Raw genomic sequence first — 27288 nt, 5'->3', positions numbered from 1 at the left:
GGCCTTCTCAGGGTAATTAAATACATTTGTATGGAAAAGCTGTGCAAAAAAAAAAAAAAAAAAAAAAGCCCAACCAACCCAAATACACCATTTCTCCCTTTTTGATTGTTCCAGAAATGTCAAGGAGGGCTCTGCCTGGACTTTACAAGACGCAAACGTCTTCAGTAAGCTGAGAAACCATCCCCAAACCCTGCGCACCCCTGGCAGAAGGCCACTGCCATCAGCCGTCCCCCGCTCATTCATGCGCCATATGCGCTTAAATCTCTTGCTGAGTCCTCTCTCCCCCTCTTCCTGACAGGGAAGGATAATCCTTATGCATTTATTCCTGGCAGCGGTACTGGGGATCTGAAGGAGGAATAAAACTGCTGGGCTGTTCTCCGCAGTGGTGCCTGAGCCTCCTGGGTGCCAAGCTCAGCGAAGGACTCTCTGGGAGTACAACACTCCCACCTGGTGATGGAGGTGGAGCCAGCTGGGTGGAAGAGCTTCAGGGTTCCCCCTTCCATCTATCTCCTGGCTGAGTTTCCTCTGTTTCCCCCTCGGCTCTTTGGAAGTGGTTTTCAGAGATGCCCTGTGGCTGGAAGCCTGTTCCTCTCCACTGGGCCGGTGAAGCATGCTGGTACCCGGGTGATGGCTGCCTGGCAGAAGGTGGTGTGGCAGCTGGGGGCATGTGTCATGACCTTGGCTTCATCAGACAGGCCCCTTTGGCACAGGAGCTGGTATGGATGGGGACAGGGTCTTCCTGAAATGTCACCCACCTTCCTGCTGCAGTGGCCCCTCTGCAGGCTGTGGTCCAGCCAAAGGGACTCTTACCTGGAGAGGGCACCTCTCCCACTTGGAAATGGATGTGTGGATGCTGTAGGAGTCGGGGCTGTGGCTAATGATGGCATCCTGCATCCCTTCAGCATCGCTGCACTGTCTTCCACTGGGGGAGAGGAGGGGGCTTTCGGGCAGCCACTGCTGGGAGCAGGGAGGGAGAGAGTATGGAGCCGTCAAGACTCATCTCTCATCCCGCTTCTCTCCCTGTAAAGGTCACAATCCAGCCTAGCTTTTGTGGCAGACCTTTAGGAAATCCATTTTGTCTGTGTCTGGGAACCCTGACCTATTTTGCTTTGCCATTTCCCACAGCTCCCAGGGGTAGCTGTCGCGGGCTGAACCTGCTGCGCTCAGGTGTGCTGCCTGCAGCCCCTGCCGCATCCTTACCTCTAGCGTCTGCCCCTTTAACAACCGTACGGTGTTATGCCATAGAGAGTAGAGTTTAAGTCTCTACTGTATTTCAGCTATAATTAGATTTGTATTTTTTCTTTTAACGAGCTGCTTTTAATGAGCCTCCACTTACTGGCAAACTTTCATTTCCTGATATGCCATCAAATCCTCTTGTCTGAAATCACTTACAACATACCCGACCGCTTTGCAGAATTTTTGTGGGTTTCCAGAACAATGTAGCCAAGTTTCTGTCTTATTTTTACCCAAATATTTGCCCAAGAGAGGTAGAGGATTTGACTGATCCCTTTTGGTGGCTCGCTCTTTGGAGTTTTTTGGGGTTTATCCCACACTTTGGGAGTGAAGGTGTGTGATGGGGTGCTGCAGGACACGGAACATGAGTGGGCAGATGCCTGGAAGCGCTGTGTCTGCGCCAGGGCTGCTGCTATGAACTGCTTTGCAGCCTGTGGTTTCAGCCACGGCTTCCCAAAGAGCTCTTGCTCCCTTTGCAGGGTGCTGGGATTTGGGCCACCCGAGGAACAGCCATGGTTGAGCAGAGAAGGGAGCTTTGGGGCTGTTCCGTGCATGGTTGGAGGCTCCAGCGTGCTGTGGTAGTGTGTCTCGTGGTAGTTGGGAAGGGCTGGATCCCTGCTGTGCTGGGGAAGGTTCATCCCCTTCCTGGGTGCACGTGGTCGGAGCTGGCTGTTTCCTGGCCATTCTCACATGTGGCTGGAGTAACCCCTAGGGTAAGACCCCAAGGTGCACATGCTGATGGCATGGTGTGGATCCCAGGCTGTCCTGCCGCTGCCACAGCCTGCTCCCCGCTCCAGCTGGCAATGGCCGCTTTTTTTTGGCTGTATCTTGGTGTTCCCTATGCTACTGCTTTTCCCTGTATGGGAAGAGATGTCCACCTGTAGGGAGGTGGAGTGGCATCCACAGCGTGGAGTTGCTTCATCCATTGAAACACATTTAGTTTAAGGGTTGTGAGTTTTCTCAGCCAAGCCAGCAGACCTCTGTGGGTGCTTAAGTGTTTTCTTGGACTGCATCCTACGTACAGCCCAAGGGTTGCCAAAGGTTTCATCGACAGGAGTAGAGATGATCTGAAGGAGGAATAGGTGCCCACCTTCTTCTTGGGCCACCGGTCACCGCTGTCTCTGGGAGGAAGGACGGTGGTGTGCTCACCTCTGGTGCAAGCCGATTGCTCTCAGTCCCAGGTGCATTTTCTTCCTAGTACGAGATGCTTGATTTTCCCCTTGCTTCAACAGGGGATGCTTTAGCCGCTGGGAGGAAAAAAAATGCATTTGGAGGTTCAGAGCTGAGCAGTGAAAAAATCATAGGCGTTTTTTGACAACTGCTCCCTCTCCCGTGCCTGTGCTGCCCCGCAGCTGCCGTGCGTGGCGTGCACTCTCCCTCCTCGCACGGAGCTGGTGGCCCCAGGAGCAGCCTGGAGAAATCCCTTGTTTCCTCTAGTGGCTGGGCAGTTCCTCCAACTTACTGGAAGGGCTCCGATGTCTCCTCCTGCCTCGCACCCGTCGGGAGAGCCGGAGGTGCAGGTCATATATCAGCTATACCTGCTGACCGCAGTGATACTCAAAAGCACTTTCTTAGATCCACTGCTTTATAATTAAAGTTTGCCGTGGGCTGAGCAGCTCGCAGATGGATAGGAGTGCTTTGAAGATGAGTGTTCTCTGAAGGTGCATACGTGGATGTGCTCCTTCCTGCTTTCCATCTCCCACGGGGGCAGCTGGCATTCAAGCCAGGTTTGGGGCTGGCTGCATTTTGCTGCACGTGCGGTGGGGATGTGGTGGGCACGCTCGTGGAGTAGCTTTTGGACTCCTGGATCTTTCTGCTGTGAGTGGGAGTGCAGCTGGGGGTGAGACGCGCACCTTGGGTTGTGTTGTCCCAGCACAGACAGGCACACGGAGCTGGAGGGGATGGCACGTGGTATTTTTGCACACAGCTGCTGCGCCTCGAAGCCTAGGTTCCATGAAACGTGGAGCTGTGGCAATGCAGTAAAGACAGTAAGAAAGCCAAAGAGCCAACAACCCGAGCTTCTTGGCAATATTGTCTCTGAGGGTGGATCACCTGGGTGATGGCTGTCCCGCCCCTACAGGGATTCCTCTGGTTAGAGCCTGGACTTGGTGGTTTCTGCTCAGGACAGCTTGTCTTGTGTGAAGGGAGGAAGGAATCTTAAAGCCACCTTTCCAGGAGAGCATGATGGCCGTCGGCTGGACGGTAGCTCATGCGGTGTCAGTGCCCTCAGAAGTTCTTGCTGTGCCTGCTGGGGCAGCCGGAGCCGCGCGGCATGCTCCTGCCGCGGGCATTTGCAACCGGAGCACTTCGTCTCTCTGTGAAAATTCACCACAGGGTACCTTGGTGGCCCATGTCTAAGCACCATGGTGTCCTCTGCAGGGCGTCCTGTAGCTCAGGCTTGTCCTCTTGAGCACTTTGCTTCTCTCACCTTGGCCCGGAGAGCTGCCACATGTCCCATTGGGCTGACTCTGACCAGGGACGTCAGGATTCGCAGTGTTGCTGCCTGCTGTGCTCTGCTTACTGGTTCGTTTGGCTGCGTGGTGCATGGGCAGTCAGTGCACAAGCCATTTCATTGATAACAGTCATCCTGAGGTGTCTCCTGTGACCACAGCATCACAAGGTAGAGCCGAAGGTGGAGAGCAGCCGTGTTACTCGCCCCTCGCTCCTCCACCGCTCCCTGCAGCGCAGCAGCAGCTCCGGAGGCAGGGAGCAGCAGGAAGCTGGGCTGGAGCTGCTGTTCCCTGTAAGGATTTCCACTAAAATCCTTAGTTCTACCCTCAAGCCCTCTCCAGGAGGCTCATTCAAGGCAGGTCCTCATCCTCTGTGCCTAAAAATCACCAATCCACCAGCCTGGGGCCGGGTGCCTGGGGCAGGCCAGTGCTGCGCTTGCGTGGCAGGGGATGTTCTGCAGCTCTCCTCCCTCTCCCTGTCCCTCCACAGCCTGAGCCTGCCCGTGTCTCTTGGGAAGCCTTCTGCCATGGCAGGGTCTGCCTCAGTCGTGGCACCGCAGAGAGTCTTGTGTGGATGGGGACGGCTGCGTTTCTCGCTGTGACTCACCCTCCTCCTCCCCCTTCTCCTTCCACAGCAACAGTTGGAGGAAGAAGCAGCCAAACCACCAGAGCCTGAAAAACCAATCTCCCCCCCTCCTATCGAGTCCAAACATCGCAGCTTGGTGCAGATCATCTACGACGAGAACAGGGTGAGTCTGGAAAAGATGGAAGTACAAACGTGCGACCGTGCCGTGCCACCCTGGCTGGGGCCGGGGAGGTTGGTAAGGGGTAGGTGTGGGATTCCCCTGGGATAAGACCCCTGGGGTGGAGGCCGTGGGAGGTGGGTAGATGGAGCCCTGTCAGGGACAGTGACGACAGAGGGCTGAGCTGTGAGGAGCTTGCTCTGCCGTGTGGACTGAGCACAGATGGCTTTCGAAGAACCTGCCTGGGGGGGGGGGGGGGGGGGGGGGGGTCCTGCGATCAGCTTTAGATTTGAAGCATTCAGGAGATGCTTCAGAGCCCTGTCTGTTAAATAGCTTGTTTCATCTTCTCCCCTGGGAGTGAACCTGGTTGAAAGCTGCTTCAAAGGATGGGCTTTGGCGTGGTGGGGTGGGCTGCATGGATGGAGGGGGACAGCCGTGATGCTTCAATACTGGCAGGTCAGCTACGAGCTCTCCTGGCTGCCCCTGACCCCCCATACTGGAGCAGAAAGGACGTGGATGCAGCCATGGCTGGATTTGTGGATATTTGATGCTGTAAATAGCATTAGCAAAGGTCAGGCTGGCATCCCTGGCTCTGGATCTTTGCCTTGACCGCTCATTTGTTGCGCTCAGCCGTTTGCCTGTAATAGCAGCCTGAGGAGACATGAATTTTGCTGTGTGCTTCGGAGCGATGCTAGGAAATTGGGCCCTTTGGTAGATAATCAAGCATATTCATTTTCATTTAGGTGTTGGATGAAAAGGATGATTTTGCATAAAAGGAAAACTACCAGTCGCTAATTATTTTGAATTGCGAAGCCTGCGATTTCACTGGGAGCTGCAGAAATCCAGGTGCCCGACTTCTAAAAAGAAAAAAAAAAATTAATAATAAAAAAAAATGCATACCCTGCGCTCCCAGGCAGTGCAATTTTCCTGGTTTTTCCTTTTTCCATCTGCTTCTGTCCCTGAGCAATAGGAAACCCAGTGCTGGCATGGTCTGTTGTGCAAGTGGGTGAAGGCTGAGGTTGACGTGTTTGAAGCGTTAGCGAGTGCCAGCTGGTGAGAGCTTTACAGACACTGGGTGTTGGGGGCAGGTGCCCCGCGTTCCTCAAAGCCGTGCTCCCTGTGGCACCACCAAGTGCCCTCCCCATCTTGGGCTAGATGGCTTGTGCCTCCTCTGCAAGAGGTTAGGTGCAAAAAAAAGGTCTCAAATGCTTTCGTTCTTTATTCCTTTGAGCCCCATCCTCCTTGGATATTGTCGCGTGCCTGGACCGTGTTACAAGGGAAGGAAATGGGTGGTGGTGCTGAGGCAGGGAGGAAAGGTGATCCTCAACTGTTGCATCTCCAGTGGCCTGTGTCGTAGCAGTCCCCCTTAGCTGGATTTGGCTCAGGGCTGAGTGTCCTGCTGTACCCTTGTCCTGCTTTGTCACCTCTGGTCTCTGCCCACACCAGCAGCAGGGTCAGCCTTTCCCTTCCGTCTCCCCGAGTGTCCCATCACTTTCTCCGCAGCAGACACAATCTGCTGTCGAAGGCTCTGCCGTGACTTGGGGCAGACCCTGGGGGTTGCTGCCCTGTCCCATGGGTGGTGCCAAAGAGTGCAGAGAGCGAGCGTAGAGTTCCACGTTTCTGCTTGAAAGGCACGGCCGTAATAGCTGGGACAGTGTCGTGCACTGTGCTCAGAGCTGGTGGCACCCATTTGTCACCGTGCCTGACCATTCCCAGTTACGCTGCTCCTCAAAGCCAGCCTGGTACCGGGAGCATTGTGCTATTGACCTTCACGATACAGTGCACTTGTTCCAGGTGGGTGCTTGTCATGTCTGACACCAAATGTCTGCATAATTCCAAATCTGGTTCCACGTTCGTGTCCACATGATCTCTGGGATGGGTAAATGATGATTCTTCCCCTCTTCTTGTAAAGTCCCCGTGCGAGTAGCGTGTAAGCAAGCCTGTCTGTGGGTAGGCGACTCAAACCAAACTACCCTTCCCTTCTGCTTGATAGAAACCATAGCAGGCTGGAGGGAAGTTCCTCCTTGAAGAAGACATGATCTGTTCCTGGGCAGTGGAGGGTGGGCAGAGCCTTGCTGGCTGATTGCAATGGCTGAGGCCGGGTGTTGGAAGGACCCTTTTAAGTACCATGGTGGGGAGATGCTGAGCTGCAGGCTGCAAGGGGAGGGTATGCTGAGCCTTCCCAACAGCATTGCCTTTGCCTTAAGTAACAAAAGCGGCATCTATGATGCAGTTGTCCTCCTAAAGGGCATCCCCAAGCTCAGCTTGCAGCCTCTCGTCTCTGTTGGACATGTTTGGGATGCCTTTTGGTGATGACTGCTCCTCCTCTTGGGGCTGGGGGAGGAAAGCTGGAAGTGGAAAGGACGTGGGAGCAATGTCACTTAGGATCATGGGTGGAAAAGAGTGGCTGTAGCTGGATGTCAGGTTGCTCTGGGTGGGCTTGGTGGCAGCGGACCCTCTGGGTGTACCCAACTGTCAGTGGCATGCCGGGAGAGCCCCAGGCTGCAGCTTAACACTTAATTGCCAGGTGAATTGGTAGGAGGCAAAGGGCTTTGAGCCAGATAAAGACGTATTGATCTAGAGTGGGAAAAGTCACTGAGCCAAATTTTAGGCCTTTCTGCCCCTTCTGTACTGTGGAAAAGCGGTCAAGTTGGATGCCTCAAGGTCTGCTTTGCAGGAAAAGCGGCTGTAATGGCTGAGCCGGGGCTCCAGCCTGTGCACAAAGGGAGGAAAAGCCTGATTTACTCCCTTCGCTCGGCTTGTGGCTTGCTGGAGGGAGCAGTGCATGGTAAGAAACACAGATAAAAAGAGGATATTTAGACCTTGGGAAGAGGCGGGAGAGCAGAGCGCCCCAGAAGAGCTGGCAAAGGCTGAGCTGATCTTTAAAGAGCAGTATTGTGGAAGGGGCAGAAAGCCAGCGTTTGTGCCGATCCCAGAGCAGGTGGGAGGCAGCGCGCTTCGTGGAGGGGCTGTCGCCTGGCTCTAGTTTAATTTTTCATGAACCGTGGGTCTGTGCTTCCACGAGCACGCAGGAGCTGCTGTGCCCGTTCCCACCGCTCCTGCCAGGCTGTGCCGGAGTTGCACACTGTGTGCAGTTATACCCTGAACAAAGGAGACACCAAAAATGGTCCATGGGAGAGAAGAGGTTATGTGAGGACAGAGCAGCTAGAACTGCCAGAAAATCAAGTTAGCCAGCCATTCTGTGACCTACTTTCCTTTTGGCGATAGCTGTGGCTTTGCAGGGGTGAATGGTTTCTAATTTTAGCGTATGGTTATCAGGGAAGTCCGTATATTTTTCTCACTGCCGCGCTGGGTATGGATGAAGGGTTGGGATGCAGGTCAGCACGGGCCTGTATCCGATTTTCTCAAAATTCAGCTGATGCTGAACGCCCATCACGCTGCTTTTCCCTCTTGTGACCTATTTAACACATACAATTTGAAAAGTTACTCAGCGTCAGAGAGGATAATTGTGGAAAACGTGACCTGTAATGCCCTCTTGCTACACTCTGCTGGACAAGTAATTGATTTCCAGAAAAAAAGCGGACTGTACAGATTGCGCTGCGGGGAGGAATAGAGAGAAGCTGCTCTTAACTGTGGTGAAATCCTGTACTGGGAGGCTGTGGTTGCATGTGGGAAGGTTTTGGGAGACGTGGGTTGTAGAGAGGCAGTTGATACTCAGGATCCAGGTGCCTCCTGCCCTGGATGTGTGCTGACTGGAACCACTTTATCTTTTTGCCAAAGATGAGCTTGAAGTTGCACCCAAAGAAGTACCTTTTGGGAAGTGTTTGCAGTGTAACAGAAAAACACACAGGCTTGTATTCAAGCCAAAATTTCAACTGTGAGTGCAAAATGCACCATTTCTGAAAGGATGCATGAGGATGGAAGTTAACATTTGTGGGACTATCCATAGACTAAACAGAATAATCAGTGGGTAGCATTTTCAGAAGCATGAGTCCTATTTTCAAAAGTGCTTTTAGTCCTTGAAGAGACAGAAGGATGTTTGAAAACAGTGATGGGTGCTAAAATCGCCGAGGTTGTTCAGAGGGTGCAGTGGGGAGCAGTCCCCGTCACCTCCTGCAGGAGCCGGATGCTGGCAGGATGGTGTGGAGCTACCCGGGGAAATGAGACTGTGATGGGCATCTCGGTTGCTGCTAGAGACTGATAGCGATGCAGGCGTTGGAGATCTAAATTAAATCATTTGAGCGACCTTTAGTGTCTCCCCTGTGGGGGAAGCTGATCCCTGCTGGGTCTGGCATCTCTAGGGTGGCAGCTGTGTAGCACAGCCTCCTTGCGGGCTTTAATTTGCCCCTCTGGGATGTGTTATTGTATCAAGAGAACAGTGCTTTCTTCCACCTCAGATCCCCATAACCAGGGCAGATCACCTGTGTGTATTTTTAGCTGTGGTTTTATTCCGCTGGGCTGTTCACAAGATTCCTTGCATCCATTTTCCCTTGAAATTGATTGAGCATACCTGAGCTTGAAGATGTTTTTGTGCTTTCAGTGGAAATTTCCAGGTCCCTTGCTAAGCACGGGGAGGAGGGCAGAACTGCTCTTGCTCCGCATTGCTCTCTGTGCCGATGCTGGGCTGGCTGAGCCCTACTTGTCAGCACATCCTGGAGGAAGCTGCGCCACAGCCACCCTGCCCGTGCCAGCAGCCCACCTTGACTTGGCTGGGTGAATTCTCCTCTGAGTTCCTTCTGTCCCCAAAGTCCCCCATTGGCCACCATGCACGCATGCATGCAGACGTGCTCACGCCTTCTCTCCGACCATGGTGAGAACGTGGAGCCTGCAGGTACCCAGCTCCAGCTCTCTGCAAGCCCGGTCGGGTGGCTGAAGGTTCTCTGCAGCCCTGCCATGCATCAGAGCCAGGCAGGGACCAGCAGCCAAAAAGCAGCCTCCATCCTTGTGTCAGACCCATCCCTGCAAACAAGCGCGCGTCAGCTTTCCTCTAAAACATTGAGCTCATTTATCGGTGAGGGAGAGGTCGCATCAGGACACAGTGTGCCTTTGCCCTCTGCTGCTGTGCCAGGGAGGGGATGCCACGTGCTGCGACCCACCGCAGCGTGGCGAGGGCTGGGATGGGTCTCCCCACATTACCTCTGGCACACTGCGGGTGCCAGCGGCCACGCAAGCCCATCCCTGCTCTGCTGTCAGCCCTCCGAAAAACTGCGTTTGATGCAGCGCAGGCAGGGGAAGCAGGCAGCGGTGTCTGCCTCACTCTGGGGATTGAGTTGGTGGAAATCAATAAGATTAAATTTTAATTCGTTTTCTGTCTCTGTGCTTGTTCCTTCAAAAGGGCACAGCTATCTATCTATAAATTCAGCATTATGCTGTAAAATTGGAATTCAAAGGATTGTTTTGAACTTTTCCCACCCCCACCTGCTGTTGTGTCTGTGCGGAGCGTGTTCCCAGCTATCCGTTTACCCTCCTCAAATACCTTCATAAAGCATTAATGCCCCATCCATAAATAAGAGAATAAATAAATGAACACTTTTAGTATTGCAAAGTATAATCTAGCCGTTAACTACTCAAAGGCACTGAGTGTGACTCAGATCCCATGGGGGTTTTATGTCTGTATAACTCTGATTTTCTATGAACTCCTGATTTACATTAGAAAGGGAAGAATCAGGCCTGCATCGTCAGCACGGAGCTAGTGCAGTAAATAAAACCTTATCAGTGAAACCGCTTTCGAGCATTAAATCTGCAGGGTTTTTTAGAATTTATCGTTTCTGTGGTAGTGTGTGTTGGGGGGGGGCATTTTGTATTTAGCTACTGAAAAGGCCTCGTTTGTTTTGCTTTTGTTTCTAATAACTTTTATTCCGGGGTTGCCTCATCTTGGCTTGGTGATGCAAAATGGGCTTTCGAGTGGTCTGGAGAAAACTGGAAAGGTCAGAGTTTAGATGACTTTAACACTTCTGCATGTTAACAAGGTTTCCAAAAAGATAAATTGAAACATTTAGCCTGGAGTCATTGAGAATCCTTTCATTTTCTCTTGGATTTTAAGGAAAGTGGGGTTTTTTGGTTGTTTTTTTTTAATGGTCCTGGTGTCTATTTTTAACATCTGCTTCAGGATCTGGAGTTCCCAGCAGGTTCATTGACATAGGTGCTTTGTCCACAACTAACGCAGACCAAATAATGCCTTGTCCTGTGTTTTCAGGTCCTGGAAATAAAGGCAAGAAGTGCAGACAACCCCAGTCTGTCTGAGGGTGGAGGGCAGACCCCGTGGCACAGCTCTGGCTCCTGGGCTTGGGTGACCAGAGCTTTCCCGTAACTGCTCCAGTGCCATGACTGATTCTTGAAAGCTGCCTGTGCAATGCCAATGTTTTCAGCAGGTTTGCGATGGCAAAACGTTCAGCCACGGTTTGCAATGGCAGAGCCTTGTTAGCACCTTGCTTTAACCTTAACACGCCTCTGAACAGCATCGCAACCTCGCAGACAGCAGCACGTGATGCTGGGTCTGTGTGCGAGTGGAAATCCAGCTCCAGCCGGGGGTTCATCCCTCGGCCAGGGATGGAGTGTGAGTGACCACAGAAACCGGCTGGCAATGGCTAGCCAAAGCCGGAGACTGGCAAGCCACCAAAATGAGTCGGCTTGTCACGCTCCGCACAGGATAGGCAGGGACCGGTGTTGACACGTGGATCCAATGTGACTCGTTTCCTCAGTTTTCTTGCTATTTGTGGTTAGTCATTTGTAACGACCGCTGCACACATCTGCTGGCCTGAGCAGCAGGGATGGGGCTCTGTCACCGCTGGCGTAGCAAGGGCATGGCTCTGGCCAAGGTCAGGGAGGCAGGGGGCTGTGCGGGGCACCCGCATGGGCACCCTTGGAGAGCATCAGCCCCTGGGCTGGCAGAGGGGAGCCTGGCACGTGCCACTGAGGCTGACCGATGTCCCCTGATGCTCAGGGACGTTTGGCTTCAAGGAGAAGCTGGGGAGGAGACGTATCCTTGGGTTCCCAGGTTGGGCTGAGAGCACTGGTGGTGGCCCATCCCTGCTGGCTGTGGGAGATGGGGAGGGGGGGAGCGGTGTCTTCCCTTCCCACGGCGCGGGGGCTCATCCCACCTGCTTTGTGGGGAGGGCGGCACATTGCTGGGCTGGTTTGGCGCTCGGAGAGAGGATGCGGAGGTTTACAGGGGAAAAAATTAGTACCTGTGGTCGTAGGAATGAAAACCTTTCCCCAGGAAACCAGCACTGCCAGGTTGTGGTTTGGTCCCAGCAGATCTCGGCGTCGAGCTTTTAAATCCCCCCAGACTGTTTGCTTTCTGCTTCATGTAGAAAGGTGTTTCCATGATTTTGGCTGACTTCAGCCACGCTTCTCCTTGCATTTTGTTTTCAACAAAATCCAGCTCCAGCCTGCCTCTTTGCTGCGCCACTCCTGCAACTCTGCCTGTCCCCAGGACATTGTGCTGCCGGGACAGGGTTTTTTGCCAGCACCGCCCTGCACACAGCTCTCCTGCCTCTCGGAGAGCTCTGCTTATCTCCGTGCAGGACATGCCTGGTCCCAAACACCAACCCTTCCACTCCCCAGCGCTGCTGCCTATGGGCTGCTATAAATAACCCTGGGAGCACGGTTCAGCTGCAGCAGCTTTGTGCTGCATGGAGCCATGGCTGGAGCCGGTCCAAGAAAATGCCGCCTCCTAATTTCAGATCCGCTTTCTCAAAATAACTCTTGTGTTTCCTCCTTTTCCATTTTTAAACTTCGCTTTAAGAGCCTATGCAAAATCCCAGACACTCCCTTCCCTGGTTTCGGATGCTCGGCTGCCTTGCGGGGTCGGCTCGTCATCCCCGCGGGAGCTCACGTGGCCGGGAAATTGTTCTCCTGCCCGCTTCCCCCTCCCAAGCCTATTTTAAGTTTCTTCAAAGGAAAAACAAGGGGCTGGAGTTTACTTTGGAAGCCAAGTGCTTTTTAGGCGAGAATGGAGATTTTCATAGTCTACAGGGAGGTGTTTGTTGTTGGCGAAGATATCTTTAGCTCCAAGTCTTTTGGAGGAGCATGAGATGGGGTAATAGCACGGTCTGCCTGCCCATGTCCCTGCCCATGCCCCTGCCCGGGGAGGGGGCTGTTCTTTAGGGACAGATGTTCCTGCCTGCCACATCTGCAGGTCTCCTTTGGCATCTGTGAGGTCCACAGTGCGACGCATCGGGGCTCATGGTTCAGCTGTGCTTCTTGAGACACCTTGATCCCTGTGAGAATGCACATGGAGGGCTCGTATACCATGGGCTTTGCTCTTCAGCTGGGTCATGCTTAAATGTGCTTCACGCTGCCCTCGGAAGCGCCGTGGTGTGCTCATGCTGCTCCAAACCCGGAGCTGTTCCAAACCCGGAGCTGCTCCACCGGAGCAAAGTGACTCTGATGTAAATGGGAGCAAAACTCAGTCCCTCCACGAACGCCGCTGCTCCCGGTGCTGCAGGAGTATTTCAGGGCTCTGTACCGAATCGGGAAAAGGGGTCATTAGCTGCTTGCTGTGGAGCTCCAGAGGGAATATAAAACGAGTGGGGATCTTCATATGGCTCACCAGAAGTAATGAGTAATTTTGCTTCCCAATATATTTACTTCTGTTAAATGAAAGAGATTGCAGGCATGGGCAGGGTTATTCAGCAGATGTAGGATGAACTCTCTGGTTTCCTTCTCGCAGGGTCAGTCACTAAATGTACTCCTAACAAAATCAATATTGGAATCAAGTCCTAGGTGGATGTGCCTTTGGAAAGAAAAGGATTTAACGGGCTGCTGGTGGTTTTCAGCAAAGGTCCTGTGGTGGTGGGGGAAGCTGGGGGCTGCACTTGCGCCTGAACAGTTGGACATTTGCCTAAATTCTCCAGCTGAGCTTCTGGCTAGCTGGTTCCTTAGGTGGGAGCGTGTCTCTGGATCTGTGTGTCCTTCAGGATGGGCCCCAGCACAGTGAGAACCTTCTGCTGGATGTAATATGACCTTCCCAATTCTGCCGACAGCTCTCACCTCTGTCTGCATGGCCTTTCAGGCAGCTCATTACGGTTCTGCTATGATCTGATAAATGCAGCAAGGAGCATCAGCAATTACAGTGGGTGTCAGTGTTAATTGGCCAGCTTTAAAGACAGAGGTATTTCTTTGTGTACGTACAAAGCTATGACGTGCTCAGAATAGCTTTCCCTCCTGATCTTCCGTTCTGGAGACGTGTATATTACAGTTGGTTAATGCAAGACAAATTATGTCATTCTTCTTGATTCACCACATGTTCTGCCTGTGGTGATTTGCCTCTGGGTTGCCTCATTAAGGTGTCTAAACATGGCAAATGCAGCAGCTGAACATACTTGGCTTTTTCACAAAGTTAATTGCATTGTACACAAGGGCCTGCAGTGACATCGGTCCCTGGCTGTGCCATCCGCTGCTGCCAGAGCATCTTTCACCAGCGTTGGTCCCCAGGAGAGCAAGCCTTCGGTGAGACTGGCTGCCTCAAGCTGGGGCTGCAATCTTCTACCCACAATTAATCGGCTTGCTGATTTTTTAAAATTTTTTTTTGTCCCGGGTATGCACCACAAAAAATTCAGGTAAGCTGATACTTTCCCCTTGCCAGTGGGCAGGAGGGTGGCTGGCCAAAATCACCCTCTTGGCAGTGGACACAGAGTGTTTTGCAGCAGTTTTAATGACACCCTCACTGAAAATCTTACCCCCTGGCTTTAATTATTTAAAGACTTCTGAATGCCAGGGTGCTGATGTTCTCCAAGGTCAGTAGATTTTGCAGCTCGTGGGGACCAAAACCTGAAGCGCTGGCTGGGAGTTCTCCGTGGTGCAATGAATATTTCGATGGGGCAAGTCCCTGTTGATGGAGTCCGATGCACAGCAGGAAAATGTGTAATGCTTTGGGGGGAGCTGGGCCAGGCTGTGCATCCCTTGGGTTCCTCCCCTGGGCTGTGCTGGCTGGCATTTGATTTCCCCATCATCAGCTGAAGAATCCTTGGGGACAGCAGAGCTGGGTGCTGCATTGGCTGGGGGCTCCGTCGTCATGATCCTGGTGGGAAATCCCCCTTCAGGGGAGGGATCTGGCGGGGAAGAGGCCCGCGTTCTGTAGCAGATGTGGTATTTTAGGAGCCGGGTAGACACGTGTCTGTTACTATTCAGGGTGTGTGTGAAGCTTTGTGCATGCTGTGGTTTGCAGATAGGTCCTGGTGCCGGGGATCACTTTGTTTCCCCTGTGGGTCAGGTGGGGATGGTCCTTTCGTTCCTTTATGCATCAAGTAGCCATGGAGGATGCTTAATGTGGTACCTTGACATAAAGCTGGTTTTCTGTGGAGGTTTGCTGGCCGCATGGTCCCCTACAGCTGTCACCTCCAGAGCTGGTAGAAGGATGGTTTGCCAAGTGCTAATGAGAACGTGAGGAGTCGCAGTGACAATCCCTGTCCTCGCTGGGGTGCATGAGGCACACTCACATCAGCAGCAGTCTGGCATGGGAGAAGAGTTGGGAGCCGTTCATTGCAGTGTGGAAAACATCTTTGCGGTCTGTAAACACGTGGCCCCTTTCCCTGGAGCCCAGGCCAGGGCAGGCGCTTCCTTCTGTTGCGGCTGTTTCCCAGCATCTTCCAGCCTTTGCTCCAGGATGCACTTGCTCTCCAAAGACCCGTCTCCGTCACCTGGATGACTGTGCTTTCCCAGTGCTCCCTGGAAGCATCTTGCCGCCAGTCCGGCACTGGACAGAAGCATGGCATGCACTGGGTGACACAGGGGTAATGCTGGAGCAAGGCTCTGGGTGGCTGCCCCGTCTGCACATCCCTGAGGGCTGCAGAGAGACATGGGTGCGGGGGGCACCTCCCCACCCATGGGTCTCCTGGGATGGAGCAGGGACTTGGGAGCGGCCAGAGGGGCAGAGCAGCTCCCCAGGGATGGGCTCCACCTGCGTTTCGGGCTCTGTAACAGCTTCACTAGCTGCTCTGCTTTTGTGTGTCTGTGTCCTTCTCTGTGAGGTCCAGGCAGTGATCACGACATCTCTGAACACTGCTCCACTGTGCAGGAGCGCTGCAGATGAGCATGCAGGAATGCATTAATAGTGGGGCTGCTGTGTGCACCGTGCATACGTGTGGGGATGGTGCCAGAGCAGGCACGCATCACGGTTACGTCTCTCCTAGCATCCTTGAAATCACTTCTAAATTGCCAAGAAGCTTTGCATCCTCCCAAGCGTAGAGTAGAGGAGCTGGAAACGTGTCCTGGTCGCCTTGTTGCGGCAAGGCAGCTGGCGTGGGTTTTGCAGCAGGGCTGGGGTGCTGAGTTGGGGTGCTGAGCGTCCTGCGGGCAGGGTGACTCATGCAGCTGCGCCTGAGGCCAACTGTGCAAAAGTGCGCACTTGCAGATGGGGCTGTGCGTGGGTCTGCAAAGCCCCGGCCAGGAACTTTCACACCTACTGGCTGCATTGGCACTTCTGATGACCAGCTGGCAGCAGGGGGTTAAGGGAAGCTTTTGGAAACATCCTAGTGGGGTGGATGGGGGGGGAAAGCCGGGCAGGGCGATTTGCTGGCTTTTGGTGAGACATCCCCTGCGCTGAGACCCTGGGAAACATCCCGCCGTGAGCCGGTGTGAAGGTGAGAGGTGCTCGCTGCTGGAAAGCAGTGTGAGCCAGACCCCCAAAGCTGAAATCCCTTCCCTGCCTCGGGGGGTCTTCGCCCAGGGTTTTCCAGAGCCCTCCTGGCTCTTCTGGGGAGCCCAAGGCTCCCCTAGCTCCCACCCTGCAGCTCCATTAGGCTCTAGTGTTTATTGGGTTAAAATGTTGAATGTTCAGGTTAAAACTGTTTAATGTGTTTTTAAAAAAGGGGTTTAAGGGTTTTCTTCTCCCCACTACCCCCCCCGCCCCCTTCCTCCATTTAAATATTTAAATCCTGGGGAAGCTCAGCCCACTGCTCCTTCACTCCTATTTCAGGCAACTGTGGGTTTTCTACCCCCCGCCCCCCCCCCCCCCCCCAGTATCTAAACCTACCTATTTTATTGAACAAATACCTCCATCTCCTTGCCCCCCTCACTGTCAGGTATTTGGTTTTATCAGCTCAGCCCCGTGGCTCGTCGGCAGCGTGCAGCGATCTGGATTTATCTGACTGTCAGTAACCCCCACCGAAAAGCCGGGGTTTTGCGAGGAAGTGCTGTTTACTGAAAATGTCATCTTTTATTTACATGCCTGCTGCAGCCAACCCATGTCTTTTTTTCAGGCCTGTTTAATTAGTAACCACTGCACAGCCCCTGACACGTGTTCCTGGGTGGTTTTTTCCCCTCTAATAAGCACTAGGTAGCTTGGCTGGGGGTGGGGGGGCAGCAAAGGGCTTCTCTGCAGCGGGGAGGGGAGGGAAGCAAGAGATGAGGAGCTGAGGGCAGCTCACATCTAACCATCACATGCTCATGAAGCGATGAATCCTAGAAAGGGCATCTCTGCGTGTGTGCTGGCTTGCCCACCCTCCTCCTGGCACGGCGGCCATGTGGAGGTAGCGGGTGCGATCCCCCCACCTGGTACCCGGGGGGGCTGGGGATTTGGGGTCGCTTCCCGGGCAGACCTCGGCTGCATTAAAGTCATGATAACTCAAGTGCCAAAGCCCATCATCCATGGGGCTTGCCTGCGGGTCCAGAGGCAGAGCTGAACCTTTCCACCCGCGTCCAGGGAGGGGTGGGATTTGTGTGGCTCTGGGGAGGTTTGGGAAGGGGGTTTCACCCAGGGCAGAGCTGGAGTGGAGGGCTGCAGCTGTAACTGATGGCAGAAATAAGTTTTCTCTCTCTCCCTTTTCCTCCCTGCAGAAGAAGGCAGAGGCTGCCCACCGCATCCTGGAAGGACTGGGTCCCCAGGTGGAGCTGGTGAGTGTTTGCTCTGGCTGCGGGGAGGGGGAGTGGGGCCAGGTTTGGAGCCAGCACAGCACCCGGTGTGTGTCTGAGCTGTCAGAAGGGAGCCCTGCTGCTGGCCGGGCCCTCCCCTGGCACAGCACCGAAGCAGGAAGCACAGCGGCTGAGCTGAGCACCCAAACACACACAGCAGCCCTCTTTGGAGAGCCTTAACCCTTAGGCTCCTTCCTCACCCGCTGCAGCGGAGCTGGGGGCGGCAGGGGCTCTGGCGCACTCTGCCGCTGCTCGGGATGCTGGTGGTTTCATCGGCTGGTGGCAGCCACAGCACCAGGGCTTTGGGACTGCTGCCTGGCCAGCCAGGCTGGTGGTACTGGGGGGAGGGATGGGTGCTGGGACCGCTGTCCCACTCGCTGCAAATGGAGGTGGGTGCTGGAGGGTGCTCCATCTAAGCACAGCGCAGTCACTGCTGCAAGGACCTGCAGGTATCGGGACTCACACACAGCCTGTTTCTCACTCGTGCGCAGGGAAGCTGAGAAAAACAACTTACAATAAAGAGTCAGGTTTGGCCTGCCCCCTCAGCTGGCAGAATCCAGCTGTAAGTCAGGTGGGATTGCTGGAGGGGTGGCTGAAAGCAGCCCGATGGGCTGAGTCCCGGACCAGGGTGTCTAAAAGGTGTACCTGCAGCGATGCTGCTGGCAGGATGGGAGCGGGACGGCCATGGTCTGATGGAGCATCTCTTGTTTGGCACCAGCCGTGAGGTGCAGTGGACAGCCCACGGTCCTTGGCAGCTGTAATTTGGGCTTGCCTTGTGGAGGTGGTGCTGATCGCTGTCTTCCCCGGGTGTGTAAGGGAGAGGTCACAAGGGAGCTGGTGCTCGCTGCTGCGTGTCGGAGCCCACTTCCTTGGTTGGGGAGGTAGCGCTCGCAATTTTTCCTTTGAGTCACCAGGGTCAAATCCTTTGCTCTCGTCTCTGAAGGCTGGTGATGCCTGGGGTTAGTGCTTCCTCATCCAAAAGATGTTGCATTCCGCCACCCCCCTGCCCCCCTTCCCCCCCCCCCCCCCCCCCTTCCTTTTTCCCCCTTTTTTTTGTTTGTTGATGCTTTGTTGCTGACACTGCACGGGGGGGCTGTAGCAGAGCCCAGTGCAAGCCTTTCCTCGTCACCCTGCCTTGCTCCTGAGAGGGCTTGGGAAGCCTCTGCTGAGAGACCCCTGCAAACCCCTGGCTGGGCTCTGTGCGCACCTTGCACTGCCTCATCACCCTGCCCAGAGAGAGGCACTTCCTATGGCCCAGCCCCCACGCCGTGTGGGGCAAAACAGCAACCGGGGCCTGCCAGCGGCCTCTGAGAGACAAGATGAATAGTCAGGTCTTCTTCTGAGTTGGAAAGGAAGCAGCTCCAGGAAGGAGAGTAGCCTTGCGTGCTCTGCCCGATGCACACGCCTGCTCCACCGTGTCTCGCACGCCGTGCACCAGCCCTGGCGCTGCTGCAACCCAGGAGTCTCTTGCAGGGAGGTTGAGCAGCCTGGTGCTCATTCTGTGCAAAACCTCTGCAAGGAGCGGTGGTGACTGACTGTCACTGAAACACAGTCTTGTGTTGCTCTCTGCTCTGCTTGGCATCTTGCTTCAGGTTGTTCAGAGAGCCCCGGTTATTGCATTTGCAACAGCGATGGTGGCAGATGCATGTCAGCTCTGTGGCAGGGGAGATTGCCAGGGCTGATGGTGTGAGGCAAGAGGTCACGGTAGAAATAGGTTAGTTATGGCAGAGGGTTTGGAGGTTACGGCAGTGCTGGCAAATCACGGCTGCGAGCGCAGTGAGGTGGTGCGAGGCCTCGAGTGCTGCTGGCAGGATGGAGCTGGAGGCTGCGTCCCCTGCTTGTGCTGGCCTTAGTGGGGCAGGGGGGCTGCGGTGGGGCTGTGCTTTCTGTCTTGCTGGCAGCAGGTTGCTCCGAGGGGTTTGTGTGTGAGCAAAGAGAGAAATCTTACTGCCTGAGCACATCCAGGGGCTTGCTGAGGCTGCCTAGCGTTAGGTGGAAGGAGGGGTTTTGGGGTTGATCCAGTGTAGCATAAATAGGGATTTACCCAGAGGGTTTGGGTCTGTGTGATGTGTTTCCCATCAAGTAGGAAGCTGCTGGGAGATGGCCCAGCTCTAGTAGGAAACTTTGAATTCCTGACTTCAGTCTTTTAAACAGCTCCCTCTGAGCTTTCGGGCTCTTCACTGAAACTGGTGTCCTTGGGTTGTGCATCTCAAGGAAGCAGCAAGTGCTTGTTGCTGGTCCCTGGCTTCTTACTGCTTTGACCCTGCCAGGCCTGGCCCTGCACTTTTTTTGGCTTGGAGGTGTCATTCATGGCTCATCCTGTTTGGAGGAACCTCTTTTTTATGCTTCTGGGGTTTTTAAACATGCAGAACTGTCCCCAGATCCCTTTTCCTGATTCTCTGCTGGTGCTCCTCCATCCTCACTGCTGGGGCTTCAGGTGACCCTGCAGCTCTTCCCTGTCCCCCACATCACCCCCAGCTGATGCAGAGGGTGCTGGTGTGCTGCGTGGTCGCGGCTGCTGCCCCCCGCCAGGCTGGGGACCTGGCCCTGTGGTGGAAATCGCCTCCTGCCCAGGGGTCCCCAGGAAGCAGGGATCCAATTCAGGTCCTGGGAAGCAGGTGCTGCCCTCCAGGTCAGGAGGAGGTTGTGACTCAGTAAACCAGGACTCTGCTCATTTCATCCCTGCGATGTAGCGGGTACCATTTTGAAAATGACCCCATGTTTTCCCCAGGGAGAAATGCCATTGAGATGTATAGTCTGAATGCTGCAGTGGCCAGAAAGCCATTGAGACCTTTCATCCTGTTTTATTTTTAAAGAGCTTTCAGTAAATCCAAGGTTTTTGCAGTAATAGTTCTGAATTATAATTATGTTTTTCTTAAATGTCATCCCCCAGAGACATGCATTACATGTCCCTTACCCTGGAGAAGCACTGTGAATGTTTTGAAGATGTCACCTTACCCATCTGACCTGTCAGCTTTCCTTCTGCTTGCTCGTTGAGGAAGCAGTAATTCCGTGCAGGTTGTGGACGGTTCTGAGGGAAGATGCTGTTTCTCCATTCCTGCCCTGTTGAGAGTAAAGTTGCTGTAACTATGTAGTCTGTGAGGATATGTTCTCTATGGGGTAGGTGGAACTTCTCTCCTGGTCTTGCTGCACTGCGTGGGCTGAGCTACGGTGCTGAGGCTGTTGTGCAGACAGAAAACTCTTTGAGATGCTGGTGTCATGTGGATCTTGGCTTTGAGTCCTGGAGTTTCTGATTTCTGGATGTTTGGCTGTTTCTTCTAAAGTGATGTGTTCCAGTGCTTGCCTGTTAATGCTTAGGTTTGCTAGAGAAGAATTTAAGCGGCTTTTTATGTCATGGACGAGTAGCAGTAGAGAAGAATCGGCAGCCCTTGGTGAGCTGAGTGGCATCAGGGCATCTGCAATGTCCGTATGTGCATAAGCATCTTCTGACCCAGACGCAAACCAAAACGTTCTGTGTTTCCCAGGGGGAAGGTCTCTGTGCCTCGCCTCATGCTGGCTTCTTAGCTTTGATTTTTATGAGCACAGAGGGAAGAGAGACACTTGTATTTATCAGTGTTACCAGTTCTGCAGTTGTCTTCCAAGGGGAAGTCACTGGCCAAGGCCACCAGCGGTTCCTCCAGTTGGGCTTTGCCAGGGTGACTGTGGACGTGACGCTCCAGAGCCATGGGTTGATTTCTTCTCTCCACGGTGCAGACCTGCCTCCCTTGAGCTACGTGCTGAGATGGACGTCTGTGTTCTTCTGAGCTTTCCAAGTGCAAAGTGCACAGCCAGCTGCGAGCCTGGAGTCGGACCAGCAGATATAAGAGGATTCATGACAGAAATACCCCTGGGGAAGGGACACTGCTGAGAATACGTCTTCTTCTGGGGGACCTGCTTGTCCCTCTTGTCTGCCCCGGCTCTGCCAGCACGGGGTGGGTGGATGCCCTTGCGGGTGTCTCCTGGTGGGCTAGCAGCCCGCCATCCCCTCACAGGGTAGCGGATGCTGGAATCCTGCTGGCAGCCCTGCAGCCTTCCTGGGGCACGACGGTTCATCTCACCACCTTTGTCTGCCTGGGGCTCCTCTGCATGCCTCTTCCACGTGGAGATTACCTGCGCTTTCCCAGTGACAAGGGACACGTCCAAGGGCAGCCAGAAGAAGAAGCTGATGGACCTGCTAGTGCCCAGATGGAGTGGCGGTGGGCTGCAGAGAGCGGGGAGAGCTACACCCAGCCCCTTTCTGTGCAGAGCGATGTGGCTGTCCCAGTGTGTGGCAGGGGAGAGGGGAGGCAGCATCTGGTTTTACAGGGCAGTAGAGACAGGCTGGCTGTGTGGATAAACAAGCTGCTGCGGCAAGAACCTGTGATGGTGATGGGGCGATACCGTGGAGGAGGTGAGAATAACACCTTCTTCAAACTGGGGAAGGGGAAACCCTGTGTCTGCAGGTCCTGTCCTCTCCAGAGCTGCTCGCTTGGTTGAGCAGATGTTCAGTAGATGTTTTTCTCTTTTCCTGTGTTTAATCTGAGATGAAATTGAGAGGACCCTGAGCGTAGCCTGAGCCATATGACCGCAGCGGGAAGGTGAGCTGGTTGGTATGTAGCCATCCATGGCCAGGGTGCTGCCTTCAGCTTTGTCCCCCTGCCCGTGTTTGGCTGCAGATGCTAGCTCGATGGCAGCTGGTTTGGGGAAGGCTTGTGGATGAGCTGCTTGAAATTTTGGGCGACGTTTCTGTGGTTGGACAGGGAGCTGTGCTCGTTGCGTGCGTGGTTGCTGGTGATGGTTGGGCCATGGCAAGCTTTTGATTAGCACAGTCTTGGACGTGTGGCGTAGTCAATGACTGGAAGAGTGTTGAAGGGCTTAATCCTGAGCAGCCTGTCAGCCTGCTTGTGTGGACACAACTAGTGGCAGCTCCTGGAGCATGGCCTGAGCTGTTAATCACAACAGGTGGGATTGAGCATGGTCTCTGTGGTGTCTCTCCCTTCTAGAGGTGGGATCCTGTATCATCCTGGCAGGCTCCCCAGGGGTACATCACCCTGCAGATGGGAAGGGAGAGGTAGTGGGGACAGTGACTGGCTGAAGGTGACCAGGGATGGATCCAGCTCTCCTGACTCTGCGTGGAGGGCCCTGGCACATCCCTGCTGGGGCTGTGGGGGGCAGAGCAGCCCTGTGATGGGTGCGCTGGCAGCTGGTGTTGGGGACAGCCGTGGTCACTGGGCTCTCTGAAGGGGCAGCCCTGGGCAGAACACTTGTCCTGCAGGAGCCCAGCGCTGCTCCAGAGGAACGGCCAGGAGCATCCCTCTACACATGGATGCTGGAGACTGCGGCAACATGCAGGGGGCCATCCCAGCCCTGGCATTGCTGGAAGCCACAGGTGTGAACGCTTGTCCTGCCTGCAGTTGCCTGCACTTGGCTCCCTGGCAGAGCTCAGGCAGGCTTTTGCCACGTAGACATAACAATTTGCAGCACACAGACTGTCTCTTCCCGCTCCCCAAGCCCCCCTTTCCCCTCGCCTCCCCCATGTCATATGTTCCAAAGCGCACTGCGTTTTTCAGGCGGTAAATAACAACCATGTACTCCGCCGTGCTGTGTTTATCTGGACTCCATCACAAACGGAGTTCTGAGCCAGCTCGCTCGAGTGCTCGCTCGAGTGCTGCCTGCCTTCCCACGGGCTGAGCCGGGATGCACCATATCTCCAGCAGGGCTGCCGGGAGCCAGCACCCTCCAGAACAGCTGGGGGCAGGGGGCCTGGTGCCTGGGCTGGCACAGCTCGGGGGGACAGGGACCTGCATCCAGGTGGCAGCACTTCTGATGGGTTTAAGCTTCTAAATGTCAGACTGTACCATTTATGCCTTCATTTTTCTTATTTATTTCAGCCATTATACAACCAGCCTTCAGACACCAGGCAGTACCATGAAAACATTAAAATGTAAGTATGTGGCAATAAAGGCTATTTTAAATGTCAGGTTGGGCATTAGGCTGGAGCGGGGGGGGATGCTAGCTTGCTCCCAGATCCCGATTAAAGCTGCCAAGGAATCACGAGCATCCTTTTAGAGCTGATGCTTCGCTGCTCCAGGTGCCTGAAGCCCAAACCTGCTCCAGGAGCCCGGCAGTTGGTGGCTGCAGCTTCAGACGATGCTGAAGGTGCTGTTTGATTTCTCTCAGGGTGGGGGAAGGGGTGGACATGGGTCCTGGCTGATCTCTTGGCATTTTCTCAGAGAGCACTTACCTTTGGGTGCTTTCTGCTGTGTTTCATGCATCCTGAAGTACAAAATCAGCTGCTGGCATGCGTGCGTGTGTGTTTGTGTGTGAGAAAGATGAGGTAAAATGAAAAGTTGCAATTACAATTAGATTTTTGTGAAGCACCTCTTGAATGTCTAATAACAACTGGTTATTTCAAAGATACTTACTGAGACTTGGCAGTCATCTAATTTGACTTATCACCTTGATACACGATTTAATCATCAACCTGCATTTAATAACTACAGTGAGTTCCTGAACATAGAAGAAATAGAACAGATAATGAGAATAGCGATAATTGTGATTATTGTTGGAAACATAAATAGTCAAACCAGATCTGAAACTTTTATCTGCCTTGAATCAGCCAGTGATTGCTCTGAGCTGCCTGCAGCGTGTCTGTTTTGGTACGGGCTTGGTCAGCTGGCAATAATCATCTTTAATAATCTATTAACAAAAGCTAATAATATTTTGATTTTCAGTGGTGTGTTAATTGATGCCAGGGGGATTATAGGGAAAGAGTTAATGTACTTCTGCTCAGCTGTGCTGCAGGGGAGCATACGCTGGTGGTGCTCAGGTGCTCTCTGTCCCCCAAGGGTGGCAGCAGGGAGGAGGGTTTCGTGATGTGACCCCGTGGCTCATTGCCCGGCCCTGCTGTGTTCCTGCTCCACCCAGGGCCTCTGTGTCATCCAGGCGATGCGCTCACTGTAAAGCATTCAAACCCTGGAGTGTCCCCCCTCGACCCCCCGAGCTCTCCGGTTCCCCCCAGGCTCAGCGGGTCACCGAGCAGCCTCAGTGGGCACTGGCACACAGAATGCAAGGGTCGTGTTTGGGTGCTCGCTGCTGTACCGGGCGCTGCTGGGGCAGGGGAGCATCTTCTTTTGGGGGGGTGTGGGGGGAGGGCAAGCAGGCAGAGAAGGCAGTGGGAATTGATGGCTTTTCCTGCAGCTCAGAAATCCCAATAGCTCTTTGCTTCCAGATGTTTCTGTTGTGCCTTGTGTTGGCGATGCGTTTACCCCTGCTCATTCAAGCTTGGCAGACGTTGCCGCGAGCCTTGGGCAAGGACCCACCGGGATTTTGGCCTGTGTGTGCTTTGGCCGGGGTCTCTGTCATTCCAGCCCTCCGGCCATTGCTTTCTGTGGACACGCTGCCAGCACAGGCAGCTCTGAGGAGCAGGCAGCACACCTCTCAGGTGTGCTTTTCTAGCTGCAAAGATGTAAAAAAAAAAAAAAAAAAGCACATAAACCCAGAGCCACCCCCTCCAGTTTGCTCATGCAAGGCAGGGCTAATGAAGTTAGGTGATGATGATCCTCTCGGGTGACGCAGTGCTGCCTGCCTGGCAGGGGGTCTGCACTCCCCACAAGCAGCCCCTGCTTTTGGAATCTGTTCTGCTGTCAGTTCAGGGGGTTGGCGACTGATAAAGCACCTTGTTGTGGTATCAGATGGTGGCCCAAGGACATGCCCTCCCCCTTGCTGGCTATGACTCACCTCTGGCACTGGTGGCACGTAGCAGTCACTGTCCTTTGGGGTCCCCTGACCCCCCCCTTCTCTGGAAGGGCTCCACAGCCATCACAAGCTGGGCACCGAAGGTGGCGATTTCAAGCCGATTGCTAGTTTTGTCCTTGCAAGAACAAGTTAAAAGTAGATCCAGATGCTTCACCCACTCTCCGTTCCCCTGCCAATATTTGTGGGTTTGTGATCACATTTTCCTGTGATTTAAATGATTTCCTGTCCTCGGCTGCTGCCTGGAAGACGGGCACAAACAAGAGGGACCTGACTGCGCAGGTCAGGAGTGAAACCGGTGATGAGATGTGAAGCCCTGCCAAGCCAGCTTCCCATGCTGTCAGAGCAGGCACTCCTCTCCATCCTTCCTTCGCTGGCATCCCTGGGGTTGTCCCAAGCCTGGGCAGTCCTCCCGGGCGGCTGCAGCAGGGGCAGCGATAGACCCGGGAGAGGTTAGAGCAGGTGGGCTTGGGGTTAATGTTCACTATGATTAATGCTTCAAAGGTGTGGGAAGGAAACCACACATTTTAATGAAAAGCTGCCATCTCCTCCTTCCAGAAGCCTCACAATTAGCTGCCTTCGGCTGGTTATTGATGCCAGCCGAGCGTGTTTACAGATCGAGGTCAGCAAAAGGCCCTCAGGCGAGCTGGGCTCCTGATGTTTGCTGCTTTTGACTGTGGGCCTGACTCGGAGGTCATGGGGTCTGAGCTTTGCCGCTTGTCGATGGATGTGCAGAGAAATCGGTGTGTCCAGCTCTCCCATCTCTTGTGTCCCTACTGCACGTTAAAGGACATTTGGGCACTTGGAAGGCAGATACAAAATCAAGATTTCAGTGATTCTTCCAAGCAAATAATCCAGGTCCTTTGACCGAGGGGAAAAGATATTAAACTTCTCTGTTTTGACCAAGTTATGCTTGGATGTTCAAATCCTGCCTACACCTTCTCTATGGGCTGCACTGGAGGGTATTTTTCATGTTCTTTCCTCGTTCTTAATATGTTTGTGCCTTTCTGCTCTGGAAGAGCATCTTCTGCTCTGTAGCCTGGAGGCAGCTGTTTTGGTAGGAGATGGAGTAAATCTTCAGGGTGCTGGGAGACATCAGCCAGATGCACCAGAGCCCCAGGACAGCTGCCAGGACACCGCAGGTTGTATTTTGCGAAGGTGTAAATGGATGCAGATTCTTCTGACCCAACTTCACCTGATGCAGATTTAGGCATGATAAAAAGCCTTTTGGCAGGTTGCTGGAAAATTGTCTCGGTTTGTGATTGTGTCCACAAAACCTCCTTGCGTGCTGGCTCTGTTGTGCTAAATAGAAACTGCTCCTGTGTGAAGCTGCTTTGGAGCCTCGTACCTGGGGCACAGCAGGGTGGCCAGGCTGTTACAATTCACAAATACTTTTTTTTTTAATATATGTTATTTCCTAGGGTGTTTTTTTTTCTCTCAGTTGAATGTTTGCCAGTGTCAGTGGGAAAGCATTTGATATCACAAAGCCAGGATTCCTCGATTTCTCTACAGCAATACTCTCTGCCTTGCAACACTAGTTTAATTCTTCCTGCTTGTTTGCTTTGCTTTTCAGTTGGGATGAGTCACTTATGCTAATAGAGCTGACTGGGGAGTTACGGGGAGGATTTCTCTTACTGAAATGTTACTGGTCTCTTATTTTCATGGAGTTTTATGGCCTGTCTCCTATTCAGTACAGTTAAAATTAATTTCATGCCCCAGTTCATTCCAGTGTTTGCAGCTCCAAAAGCTTTTAAGGCCTATTTAGCCGCCTGGCTGTGCTCTGTTACCCGTCTGCTGGGGTCCCTTTGGCTCACCTGTGAGTGCAGGCTTCGAGCAAACGTGGTTAATTTTGTATGCTACATCTGCTGCCCGAGCTGAGGCACCGCCGAGCGATTTGTGACGAACACTTGACCTACCTTTGATGGGACTGTGTCCTTTCTGTTTGAACCTGCTTTGTCGGAGGGAAGGGCTCTGCTGCTTTCTCGAGAGAGGAGAGAGCAGTGGTTTGTGCCCTCGTTTCTGTAGGGATGGGGTGGCTTTGCTCCCCTAGCTAGCTTGGTCCTTACTCTTCTTCAAGATGTGAATTTTTTGGCTTTGCCACGGGCCGACAGGTTCCTTCAAGGTGCATTGCAAACACAACTGGAGGCCACATGAATGTTTCTGCATCAGCTGAGGAGGTTGCCAAGACCCTTTTTTTTTAAAGATTTTACAGACATACAGTGACAAATGCAGAGGACGCCGACTTGTGCACCAGTTAAGCACCAGTGCATCTGGTCTAGGTCTCTTATTCCGGTGTTTTGCCGGCTGGAATG

General features: G+C 53.6%; 1 protein-coding gene across 13 annotated transcripts in view; it reads left to right on the top strand.

The window, feature by feature from the left end:
- The window catches only part of NCOR2 (nuclear receptor corepressor 2), a 253710-nt gene that overhangs the window by 125057 nt on the left and 101365 nt on the right, over positions 1-27288 (top strand). For 11 of the 13 annotated variants that reach the window (XM_055794127.1, XM_055794120.1, XM_055794126.1 and 8 more), the window contains 3 exons: positions 4319-4432; positions 17168-17224; positions 23113-23165. In XM_055794127.1, the coding sequence (XP_055650102.1) occupies positions 4319-4432; positions 17168-17224; positions 23113-23165 (224 nt within the window). Of the gene's footprint in view, positions 1-4318; positions 4433-15953; positions 15973-16770; positions 16861-17167; positions 17225-23112; positions 23166-27288 lie in introns of those variants that run through there. The other 2 variants (XM_055794125.1, XM_055794124.1) reach the window with 2 other exon arrangements.

The sequence above is a fragment of the Falco peregrinus genome, chromosome 2 (genome assembly GCF_023634155.1).
Source record: "Falco peregrinus isolate bFalPer1 chromosome 2, bFalPer1.pri, whole genome shotgun sequence".
In the NCBI taxonomy this organism is placed as follows: Eukaryota; Metazoa; Chordata; class Aves; order Falconiformes; family Falconidae; genus Falco; species Falco peregrinus.
Note: the sequence above shows the minus strand (reverse complement) of the source record. Positions and strands in the feature narration are given on the sequence as shown.